Below are 12502 nucleotides of genomic sequence, written 5' to 3' on the forward strand. Positions count from 1 at the left end.
ACATGACTATTTGCTCGTGATGATTAATATCAAGTAGTATTGCAAAAGGTATTTCATATTGATTCATCTGAAATGTAGTACCAATAAAACCACATCCTCAAAATATGCTATCCATAATCAATTTACCATTTACCCAAAAGAAATTGGTAACTTGTCTTGCTCCATCAATTTGTATGGCATAATAAAATGAAAGATTATTTGATTGTCTACTCTTCAAATGATTTATGAGAACTTGTGCATATCTAATCTTAAGTTATCACAATCTCTTAATACATAAATAATTAGAGTAATCTATTTTTGCGGACCCTATATTTTTGGTCCCTTGTAATCTTTTGGCAAAAAATTGCAAGCTTGTGAAATCCAGCTTTTTCATTTGATCAATAACCATTATGTGAATTAATAGTGTTTTGCTACGCCACCTAATTAACATGTATACCTTGTCAAAACTTATCAAAGGATGGTTATGGTCACTAATAACTTTACGCACAACTGATTCATTCTTATGGTCAATTTTGAATTCACCCCAAGCCATGCAATTAGATCTCTCAATAACTCGCGTTTTCTTAGTTATTATGCGGGTTGAATACCATAAAGTACCTTCCTTATTCTAGAAAAATATTCTACTCTGCATGCTTTCATCCTTTGCTGTTAGAGTGACTCTTACGAACATTAGAATTAGATCTCCTAGAATTTGAGTTATAAAATTTATTTTCTTCTTCTAAAATAAACACCAAGCCAACTTCCTGCCTAGGATGTGAACCAACAACTACCTTTTGCAATAAAGATCCATTTCCAACAAATCCCTACAATATATCAAATGATTGGAAAAATAATAGCATGCTAAATCTCAGATTTTAAGAAAAAGCTAACAAATTATCATAATGAAGCATAGTTATGAAATAGTAAGATAGAAGTTCGCAGTAAAATTGATATGGGACTACTCAAAATTTCAGCTTACCCCAACCAAGAACTAATACAATACACTACATGAAATTTTAGAGGTGTTTTCTTTAATCCAATTTATAGAAGGTCAATTCTTCAAAAGAAAGCAAAAGCAATCAACCAATTTGGATGTATCACAAATATGTCATTAGATGGCCAATAGAATGTACATGCTAACTATCTTGTATCTTTACATAACGTAATTCACTTGTTGAGTATCTTTTTCATACATAAAAGTAGATATAATTTTTCATGATTATTACGTTGCTTATTCTCCTATGCAATATGGGGCTTGAACATTACAAGATTTTAAAGTAATATACTAACAATATAAGCTTTCTCAACATTTTTATCATAAGTTTTTATACTTAATAAACTATAAATGAAATTCAAAATCTCAAAAAAAAATTTACTTACAACTTAACCCATTAAAATCTATATATTTTTGATAAAATCAACAATGGAGATAATGAGAAAACATAAAGTAAAGAAACATTAAAAAAAAAAAAAAAGCTCTTTGAAGTAGCCCCGCCAACCTTCAAGGCTAAATCATAAATTCGTGCTAAAGAGCTTGCCAAGGGATGCACCCAAATAGAGCTTATCACGGGTCAGGTGGCCCGCCCTAGTCCAGCCAAAAATTCAATAGGTTTAGGCATTAAAATTTGGCCCATGGGATGGCCTGGACCAAAAAGAGTTGGCCCGATCAAAAAAAAGGGTTAGGCCTGGAAAAATCTAAAAAAATGAACCCAGCCCGATCTAAGATTATACATATTATATGTTAATTATATTAACTAATAATTAGTACATTTAAGCCTTAAATATACCAATTATTTCAATATTGCAACTGGTTGAGGGAATTAAATTTTATTACTTGTCTAAAATGAACTTTTTAGATGCTACTTTGTATCATATAATTAGATTGAACCTAGCCCATATGTAGGGCTGAAAGTAGGCTGGGTCGGGCCATGCCTCTATCCAAATTCAGTTTGGACTTTTTTCAGGCTTTAGGCCGGGCTTAGGCTAGAAATTTTTGAATAATCCAAGCGTGAGCCCGGCTTGAACTTTATTGGGCTGGCCCAAATTATCCGTTTGGGCCAAAAATAGATCTGGCATGAACCCAACCAATGTTTAATATTTTTAATAATATTGCTTCATAAGTAATGAGCTAGTTAAAAATTAAGCTCGTTCCTATAGTACAAATAAATGATACATGATATATTATTTCCAATTAAATCTATTTTAATTTATTATTTACTTTCTCATTATTCTCTCTAAATAGCAATATATAAAAACAAATTGATTCAGACATGAATTTGGGCTCCATTTCGGGTCTTGTTCAAGCTCAGGCTCGGGCCAGACTAATGGCATATCCGAGCCCGCCACAAAAATAAATAGACTCTACATTTAAACTCAAATCCAATCTGAACTTTTTTGGGCCTAACTGGAAGCCCGATCCAAAGTCAGCCCGGTCTGGTAGGCTTGGGCTCGGCCCGAGCCTATGTCCAAGCCAACCCTACCATGGGACTGGGCATATATATTGGCCTAGCTTCTATTGTAGCCGGATATTTAGCTTCGATTGGAGCCCGATATTTCATCAGCTTTACACTGAAGACCCTGCCTAGTGTGCCCGAAAAATAAAAACGAGGGCACTCCGAATCTTCTGGAAGTCCTATGGGAGCACATTACAAAGTCCTCCTAAACCGGGGGAAATGCCATTCTTCCAGTCACCTTATCCTCAAGGTTTCCTTCCCCACCCATCTCCTCTATTATCCCTCCTCTCCCCTCTCCGTCTATAGAGAAAAAGCTTTCAATTACTTGGTGAAATGGCTTCAGCCAACGCAATCTCCACCGCCTCCTTCCTCCGCTCCTCCCATCGCCAGGTCTCTCTCTCTTTTCTCTGTGAATTCTGTTATAAGATCTATGAGAACGATGTTCTTGTTGCGGTTGGGGCTTATTGTCGAATACCTTGCTCCTGATATTTGCGGTCTCTGTGGTGAAGCAGGAGAGCCTGTGGAGGAGAGCAAGCCCGGGGCAGAGGCCCAGCGGCAAACGGCAGCTCGTCGTGCGGGCGGTGGCCAAAGACATCGCCTTCGACCAGAACTCCAGAAGCTCTCTCCAAGCCGGCGTGGAGAAGCTCGCTAATGCTGTCGGAGTCACCCTCGGCCCTAGAGGTATTCTTGTTTCCTCCCGTTCCTTTCTTTGTTGGTTGTTTTTTCTTTTTGTGTATTTTGTAGTTGTTGGTACGTCTTCTGTCTGAAATCTGAACTGAGTGCTTTAATGTCGCAAATCCCTAAAAAATTTTAACTTTTTTGCTGGCCATTGAGTTGCTGTATGTTTTTGAACATTGGTGGAATTTTTAGGTTGTAGCTGCACTAATGTGTCGGTTTGATTCTGATTTGAAGGGAGGAATGTCGTGTTGGATGAGTTTGGGAACCCCAGAGTGGTTAATGATGGGGTCACCATCGCTCGGGCTATTGAGCTCGCAGATCCTATGGAGAATGCTGGTGCAGCGTTGATTCGTGAGGTAGACAGATAGTTTTATAGCATTCATTTAATTGCCTCCACTTTAGCTTTTTATATATTTTTTTTGTTCCATGGGTTGTTCACATATTATGATGGTAGACGTTAATGCAATTTAATCCTTTTTTTAGCTAGAGCAAGTGTGCACAAACAAATTCATGTTTTGGAGGGAAAATTACATTAAAGTTATGGTTTCTCAGATGTAATTAATCATACAAATGAACAGAGCAATAAGTAGTAAAAGATTAAAAAAGTGATACTTTCCTACTTTGCCAAAGGCATGAAGAGATCTAAAGTGTTACTTGTGAGGTGTTTGAACCTATGTAAACCAAAATTGTAAAAGATGCTTAAGTTGATTTAATGCGTGAGGGAGAGAAAGAATCCTTACCAAGGGAGAGCAATTGTGGGGCCAATAAAAGTGGGAGAGTATTTGTATAATCAAGTTTAACTTAATAATAAGATTCAAAAGCAAGGAATGGCCAGCATCCAGTCTGTTAGATCCTATGGTTGTGATTGCTTCTTGTCAGAAATTTGTTCATGCTTTTGTGCTGTTATGCTTGTAGTAAACAGGAAATTGGATTAGTGATGGAGCATGTTTTTTTTATTGTGGATTGAAGGTTGCTAGCAAGACAAATGACTCTGCTGGTGATGGTACTACGACCGCATCAGTTCTTGCACAAGAAATCATTAACTTGGGTCTGCTGAGTGTTACGTCTGGTGGAAATCCTGTGTCCATCAAGAAGGGAATCGACAAGACTGTACAGGGGCTGGTGGAAGAGCTTGAGAAGAGAGCTCGCCCTGTTAAGGGACATGGAGATGTAAAAGGTATCATAAACTTGATGTGTCTATTGTTTCTTTAATAACTGTCATTATATTTGGATTGGGATAATCAGCATCTTTTTTAGGTCAGCAGTTGCGCCACACTTTAAAAAGTGGTCACTTGTATAGTTAGAAAAGAAACTGAATAGTGCAAAAATTGATGATATTAGTAATTTATTCCTTGTAAATAGAAATTTCTATTAAAATCCTTTTATTTGGTGTTGTAGCTATTGCTTCTATCTCATCTGGTAATGATGAGTTTGTGGGAAGCATGATTGCTGATGCTATTGATAAGGTCGGCCCCGATGGTGTTCTTTCTATCGAGTCTTCATCATCCTTTGAGACTACTATTGATGTTGAAGAAGGAATGGAGGTTTGTTGCATTTTCCAAGACCTCAAACTACCCCAGCTGTTGTCTCCTTTATATTTTGAAATAGGTGCATTATGTAACTCTATTTATGTTTGTTTTCTGAAACCATCATTGCAGATTGACCGAGGTTATGTCTCCCCACAATTTGTCACAAATCCTGAGAAGTTACTAGTTGAATTTGAGAATGCCAAAGTTCTAGTAACTGACCAGAAGATTTCAACAATTAAAGAAATAATCCCTTTGTTGGAGAAAACCACACAACTGAGAGCTCCGCTTCTCATCATTGCTGAGGATGTAACTGGTGAGGCTTTGGCAACTCTTGTTGTGAATAAGCTGCGGGGTATACTTAATGTTGCTGCAATCAAGGCTCCTAGTTTTGGTGAGAGGCGGAAGGCTCTTCTTCAAGATATTGCCATTGTGACAGGTAACGTTTAGAGGTTCTGTTTCTTAATTGATTTAAGATTTGCTTATTTCTTCTCCTTGACAATTACAAACGAAATAGTTTTATACCTCAATCCTCCTTCAGATTTAAATATATATTCTGACTGAATTTGGTAGCACTGCACATGTATACGAAGATCATCATCTCTCTGTTTTAATTGGTATCATCTGATTACTACTGGTGGTTTTACTTATCTAGTATATCCTTTTTTGATAGTATACCAGTTCTCATTGAAGCATTTTTAGCATCTTATCCTTATTTTTTGAATTTGTTCTCTCTCAGGTATTTGGTTTATTATTAGATTATAAGACTCGTGAAATTTCAAATCATTTTGTGAATATTTACTTCAAAAGGGTTCTCTTCAGTCATTTAGCTACGCAGCTCAAGTGGATGCATGCTGAGACTTCTGCAAATCATTTTCTTGAGGCTGTGAACTCACTATTAGGTTAAGTAATTTGTTCTAATTGTTTCAAAATAAGTAAACTCGACAGTTGAGTATTAAATTATTTTGGATTTGTATTTGACGGAAAATCTTCTTCACATCATTTTTGCAAGGATAATAGATGCAGGTGATGAAATTGGTTAATTGTTGTTATTGATGCATACTTTCATGTAACTTAGCCTGATGTTTGAGCTAAGCTTGTTAAGAATGGCAGTTTTACTTTATTCTTCAAGTTCACAAAGTCAAGAACTTAGCTGCAGGGAGCCAATTCAATTTCTATATTTTTGGTGGAGGGGTCAATTCTTTCTTTCTTTTTTCAGAAGTGAAGTCCCTACTGGTATTTGGAGTTCCTATCTCCACATAGTTGTTGACCTCTTTTCCCTGTTGCCTGCAGAGAGACAACAAATAAGAATAGAAAATTCATGTAATAATTGTCCAGAGTCATGCCAGATCTGTACTCTATCTATTTCTATATTTTCCTGTTCAACTATTTCCTGAAAACTGTTGAGAACAGAATTTTTCTTCATATCATTCACTTTTGAGTTTCTGTTCTTTTATATTATTGTTGAGAGAACTAGAGCTCGTAGTTATAAAAATTCTTTATTATGTGATAATTGTGAAGGGGAAGGATTCACCTGACTGTATTTCTGTTCTATTAGAGTGTACAATCCATCGCATATTTATAGTTGCAGTGTTACCTAGAGACACCAAATTTTGTGCTCTTTGGTGTGTTGGACACTACCACACTTAACGACACTCCTTGACACTTTATAAATGGCATCAGATTTGATGTGATCATTATTATATGTCTACATCCATGTGAAAGTTATCAAGTAATACGTAACGGCCAAAAACAAACATTTTATTGATTTTCTGACATAAAGGAACAATAGGTCAAGCACATTAATATACATAGATCATTACATTATTTGACATAGGTGTATAAGATACAGGTGTTTTCTGTCTAATTTTTAAAAGGTTCATGTGTCAGAATCTTCTGGATGTTTCGCATGTCCAAGTATGGTTGATGATATTTTTTTTGTTTTGTAGGCATAAGCTGTAAACTATGGTGCATCATGCTTCAAGAAGATACTACTTTACTATGATTTTTGAAGTGATAACCATGTTTCAACTTATATCCAGTAAAACCTTCAACTGGGAGACCTCATGCTTCAATTAAACCCTGATTTGCAATTATTGTGTTCATATTGTAGCTATTTGTATCCATTAATCTGCTGTCTTTCTTCTCAATTCCCTGACTATTCTTTTCATCAACTGTCTATTCAGGAGCTGAGTTTCAAGCCAAAGATCTTGGATTATTGGTAGAAAATGCATCTGTGGAGCAGCTTGGCACTGCAAGGAAGGTTACCATCTCTCAAAACTCTACCACCATTATTGCAGATGCAGCAACCAAGGATGAGATACAGGCGAGAATTGCCCAGATAAAGAAGGAGCTTGCAGAGACAGACTCTATTTACGATTCTGAGAAGCTAGCGGAGAGGATTGCAAAACTCTCTGGTGGTGTGGCAGTTGTCAAGGTCGGTGCTGCAACAGAGACAGAGCTTGAAGACCGCAACCTCAGAATTGAGGATGCCAAGAATGCTACTTTCGCAGCTATAGAGGAAGGAATTGTTCCTGGAGGTGGTGCTGCCTATGTTCATCTCTCTACCTGTGTTCCTGCCATAAAGGATAAGCTTGAAGATGCAGATGAGCGCCTTGGTGCTGACATTGTGCAAAAAGTAAGTCTTAACAATAGTTGTATCTAAAGTTGTTTCATAAGGAATTCGTTTCAGCTAAAACTTCAGGCCTTTTAAACTCCCCTTAGCTAATAATCCTTGATTCATTGGATCTTATTATTTCGTGACCGGACAGGCACTGGTGGCACCTGCTGCCTTGATAGCACATAATGCGGGTGTGGAGGGAGAAGTGGTGGTGGAGAAGATTAAGGACAGTGAGTGGGAGGTTGGTTACAATGCGATGATTGACAAGTATGAGAATCTGTTAGAAGCTGGTGTCATCGACCCTGCAAAAGTTGCTCGATGTGCATTGCAGAATGCTTCATCAGTTGCTGGAATGGTCCTAACAACACAGGCTATTGTTGTGGAGAAGCCCAAACCAAAGGCACCGGTGGCTGCACAACCTGAGGGTCTTACCATCTAAGCACTCTACCCTATTTGGTCTCCAAGAATTAGGTTAGATGAATGATTCAGAAATCACAGATACAAGCGCAGAGTGCAATTTGAGAAGGGACTGTGTTTTAGCAGCATTGATTATTTGTAGTATTATCCCTTCATCGGGATTATCTTTTCCTTGACTCTTATATTTTGTGTAAGTTTTGCATGAAATGCAGGATTGGCTGCTGCTATCTTTCAAGTGTTATATGTTATTCATGAAGTTTTGAGGTTTTGTTGCCGTTACTTCAAGACTTACCCATAACTTATTGTGAAATGTTCCTATTCAGGTGCTGTCTCATCTAATTTTCATCACTTCGATTATGCATTATTTTGGGCATCAAAATTTTTGTGGCTACCGCTGTTTAGCCAATCAATCTGTCTCCAATAATATATTCTCGCTGACTGCGTCCTATCCTATAGGGATCATCAATCATCAAATCAACAGCAATAAGCTCTGTTTTTACAGGCTCATATGCCACACACATGATGACCGAACTCCAGTGGATTAGGCCGTCAACCTTACGGCGTCTCCCAAACAGCTTCCCACTTTGCCTAGTTTCTTATTTTTTCTGTTGTGGAGTCCTTTTCTTTAGCAGGCTAGCGGCTGTATTGCAGAACAACAATCATAATCATGGATTGTGTAGAAGAAAAGATTCAGGACAGTGTTTTTAATTTATGATGGGTTTTCATTTCCATAACAAAACATTGTGGATGGTTTCGTTCTAAAAATTTGGCTGGTCAAATGAAGCAAAGCACGAAGTTATAATGGAACACAAAATAATATAATGCAGAGAAACAAATCAATAAAACAAATGAACATGAATTATGCTACAATGTTTATATTGCGTAACTGGTAAAGACTGGTGGTTAATTAGAAAAAGCATAAAGATAAAAGATGACCCAATCCTGGCTGGTTGCCCAATCAATTGATTCCAGACTGCCTCTTGTGAAGACCTGCTGCCTCATCAGATGCTGATGAAAAACTCCGCCAATCTGTTCTATATTGTTGAACATGATCTTGCCATCTAGAGCACCATCGCGAGCATCCACATACTGACATCACAATAGTTTTTCATCTTCCCTACCATGGCGGAAAAAAAATCCGTCAGTCATACTTATTTGCAAACTATTCTTACCATCACAATGCTATATAAAAGACTCATGCTCATCATTTTCACCTGGGCCACAAACAATTTCTGCAAACCAAAAGACTAACTAAAAAGAGGGGGATCAGGGTGCTTACTGCATGTACACCAGAGAACTAATGACGTGAAACTATCACAAATTTTGGACAGAGATAGGCCTGTATATATAGGAAAATTCTTCAGACAGAAATACTTTGATGGGTTAAATCTGCCACATAATATAAATGTGGTTCATTATATGTTTGTCGTCTTAGCAGTACATAGGATTGCACAATGAAAACATCATTGGAAAAGGTAAGACTGAAACTATAGTGATGGCCTCATCCTAGCTACCCAAACCACACTATACTATATGCTGGATTAGGCAGCAAAGATGACCCAGAAGGAATCATCAAAGGAAAACCTGAAATAGTTGTCCAGGATCCACCTGCATGCACAGTGTAGATTTCAAAATAATGAATACCTGCATGGCTTGCTATGTCTGCATGTACATACATGTTTTCTTGTATATCAGTATTAAGGTGAGAGCTAATGCATATCTTGTCTCTACTATGCAGTAATGTATTATTCTAGATTCACTTCAATTGGGCATGTCAAGAAATTTTTATCCATGACATAATATATATACTCTTGTTTTTCATTCTTGTAGGCTGGAAATATGAACCAAGCAATGATCTAAGAAATAATAAAGATTATAAAAAGGGAATTTTACCTGTAAAATTGAATGCTTGTCATTTGTTCAGTGCTAATGTTGGTAATATGGCTGTGGCTTCACCATCAAGGACAAGAGATTTCTTATCCACAAAGCATTTTGTTGCAAACTTAACACTGCCATAAGAACCAAACGGATATGTTAAAATAAGGGAAACCTATACTCTCCATTAAAGGTGAGAGATGGTGTAACAGACATGTATCTTTTCTTGTTTTCTCTCACATGTGTTGCTTGTACTTCAGCAACAACCTCATCTTCAATATAGACGGGCAATTTAAACTTCAAAGTCTGAGCAATGTATACTGCTCCAGGCTACACATTCAGGGCAAAAAAAAGTAAATTACATAGTGGAGAGAGAGAGAGATGTCATGTAATTCAGCTAATAGGCACATGTGTGTATACTGGTGTGTACTGATATCAGAAGAAAATCTTTTTTTACCCAAATTTATAGCAACATAAAGTCATTTTGTCAGAAAAATATTGCACCAGCACAGAAAGCTTACAAGTAGAGATACCACTGTTGTTTGCAAAACACTCTACCGGCAATCATTGTAATGAAGATAATAACAAAGGCCAAGCTAAATGCTGACGATTGAAAAGGGAAGCTAAAGAAGAGAGCTTTGATATGTGAGTCATGTAGCATGCATGCTTTAGTAAGTACTGCTTTAAGGTGAGATCCAGCACATTGTCAAAATTATGGATAAAAGAGAGTCTTGATAGACAATTTAGCTTCTTGGTCAATCATAACAAGAATGGCACAAATTATTGTTACGATGAAGTATGACTTCTTTGCTATCACTTGAATTTCTAAATCCATAATTGTTGGCAGCTCCCTCAAACCAACTAAATGGTGATGTCGATACAAGAATTCGATGTCTTCTTAAGGATCCAGCATGTAAGATGTCGCACTAAGAACCTAACATTTAGATATTGAAACCCTCTTTCACATCGTCCTGGGGGCAAAATGCAAGCTCTACCATTGTTGCAGGTTACATCACACAATTCTGTTATAAAACATGCAGATTTCCTAAACAACCAAAGCATACCATAGCCTCCAACAATTCAGGCAAAGGGGGTCAGACATTCATTATTCATTTGAGATCATTCAATGATAAATAGCGAGTCTCAAATACTTCTACATTGATACAAACCAGCATTGCTTCCAATGTCACTGGCAGGACTGCAAGGCAAACAGAAAATTTAAAAATAGCAGTTGCTGAAATCTAGCTAAAGGGTGTCTATTCATCTCTTTGAAGACTTACTCTAATGATAGAAGCATAGTCAAATTTCCTGAGCCACCTCACTCTCACTGTGGTACGTAGAAGTGATATTTATTTATGATGTGATAGGAACAGAGATACAACTTAATGGGATTGTGTTCATAGGAGAGATCGGTGCATGCCACAGGTAGCAGCTTTCTCATTCGCCTTTCAGCCGATTGACGAAATTCCTCAAAGAACCTCAGTTCCTAAGCACGCATTCAACCATATATATATATATATATATATATATATATATATATATATATATATATATATAGAGAGAGAGAGAGAGAGAGAGAGAGAGAGAGAGAGAGAGAGAGAGAGAGAGAGAGAGAGAGAGAGAGAGAGAGAGAGAGAGCAATATACAAAATGGGAGGCAATGACGGATGGGAAGAGTGATGCGACGAGCATGCCGTGGACGACTCTGCCGCCATCGAAACCAGCGATTCTCCGGGCGAAATCGGCATCAAGATGGACGGGGTTGCGGTCGCCGCTCACCTCCGAGTACCGCGCCACGTCCGACTCGGAGAACCGCCTCGATTCCCTCAGTACATCGCCGACTTTGAGGAGCCGAGTCGCTTCTGGGGTCGTATAGGACGAGAATGAAGAACGGAAAAAGATGGCGAGCGGAGGAGCAGGGCGACAGAGGATTCGTTTGAGAAGAGCGGCTCCCATCGTCATCGTCATCGTCATCGTCATCGTCGGGAAAAGAACGAATCAGCCCGGCGATTGACAGAAGAAACGAAAGGCGTTCGACGAAATGCTGAGGCGACGCCAAACAGTACGCAACTCGAGCCCCAAACGAACCGGGTCAGATCTGGAACTCCGGACTTGGCTATGTTTTGAGTGTTCGGTCTGATGCTGCTCTCGGGCACGGTTTGACACAGTTTTGACTGTACAGGACTAATGCAACAGCCTATAACCGTAGTTTTTGGTCGCGATTTTTGTGTGCCGCAGAGCAAATTTTGATTCACATGGGAATAGAGATCCATAAGCCCATATATCCTTGGTGATTAATGTGGCTGACACTATTAGAATGGAAGGAATCCATAGGTCTATATATTCAGGCGCAAAAGATTATAGATGCTAAGGTCATCCCTATTTTCTCTTATCTAGATCATCATTGTTATTGAGTATCCTCTATTTGGAGTAGGTACTTTGCAATCTTAAGGGCTTTCTAACTAGATTAAATTTTTGCATTAGGAATTGATTAAGGATTCATATGCCATGATGTCAATATGAATGAAAGACTATTGTTATCTCTAACAATAAAGCTAACCCAGCAAAAGAAATGGTAATTGATGCATCAAAATGGACTTTTGAGCATATTCGAAGGTGAGGCAGCCATGAGTCTGGAACGGAGGGGGAAGTTTGAAGGATTTTGGGGAGCCATTGCTATGTGCTAACTCAATTCACTAGTTGAAAGAGGAGAGGACAATGTTTGATCTGGACCATCAACTTGTGTGAACCATCCGAAATAAATAATGAGTTTGGATGAGGAATTTTTTTTAATTAGGTTGGATATTGGTTGGGTATATGTGTACCTATTGGCCCTTTCAACTCGATTGAGCAAAACTTTAAAATTCAACCCCAAACCCCCAAACCCTTAGGACACTGCTAATTATGTAATGGTTATAGTCTAGTCAAGAATTTAGTCAAATGATTAAGAAGGTT

The 12502-nt window shown here is 38.0% G+C and overlaps 2 protein-coding genes across 5 annotated transcripts; one reads left to right on the forward strand and one right to left on the reverse strand.

Annotated features, from left to right (window-relative positions):
• Positions 1–2645: 2645 nt before the first annotated feature.
• On the forward strand, positions 2646–7995 carry LOC103705413 (ruBisCO large subunit-binding protein subunit alpha-like). Of its 2 annotated transcripts, none has more exons than XM_039126756.1 (8): positions 2646–2822; positions 2942–3113; positions 3345–3466; positions 4080–4287; positions 4509–4654; positions 4769–5075; positions 6823–7274; positions 7408–7995. In XM_039126756.1, the coding sequence occupies exons 1-8, from the start codon at positions 2766–2768 to the stop codon at positions 7693–7695; spliced, it is 1752 nt and encodes a 583-aa protein (XP_038982684.1). In that variant the 5' UTR covers positions 2646–2765; the 3' UTR covers positions 7696–7995. The 2 variants fall into 2 exon arrangements, with proteins under 2 accessions (XP_038982684.1, XP_038982685.1); XM_039126757.1 differs by having other exon boundaries at positions 2945–3113.
• Positions 7996–8487: 492 nt separating this feature from the next.
• LOC120110864 ((R)-specific enoyl-CoA hydratase) lies at positions 8488–11926 on the reverse strand. 3 transcript variants are annotated; one of them, XR_005511984.1, is made up of 5 exons: positions 11195–11925; positions 9763–9878; positions 9567–9682; positions 8953–9012; positions 8488–8790 (listed from the first exon to the last, which is right to left on the reverse strand). XR_005511984.1 is itself a non-coding variant. In XM_039126758.1 (4 exons), exons 1-3 carry the CDS (start codon positions 11525–11527, stop codon positions 9586–9588), a joined length of 546 nt encoding a protein of 181 aa, XP_038982686.1. In that variant the 5' UTR covers positions 11528–11923; the 3' UTR covers positions 8488–8790; positions 9567–9585. The 3 variants fall into 3 exon arrangements, 2 of the variants coding, with proteins under 2 accessions (XP_038982686.1, XP_038982687.1); XM_039126758.1 differs by lacking the exon at positions 8953–9012 and having other exon boundaries at positions 11195–11923; XM_039126759.1 differs by lacking the exons at positions 8488–8790; positions 8953–9012 and adding an exon at positions 9021–9281 and having other exon boundaries at positions 11195–11926.
• Between the last annotated feature and the right edge of the window lie 576 nt (positions 11927–12502).

This window comes from Phoenix dactylifera, chromosome 5 (genome assembly GCF_009389715.1).
Source record: "Phoenix dactylifera cultivar Barhee BC4 chromosome 5, palm_55x_up_171113_PBpolish2nd_filt_p, whole genome shotgun sequence".
NCBI lineage: Eukaryota > Viridiplantae > Streptophyta > Magnoliopsida > Arecales > Arecaceae > Phoenix > Phoenix dactylifera.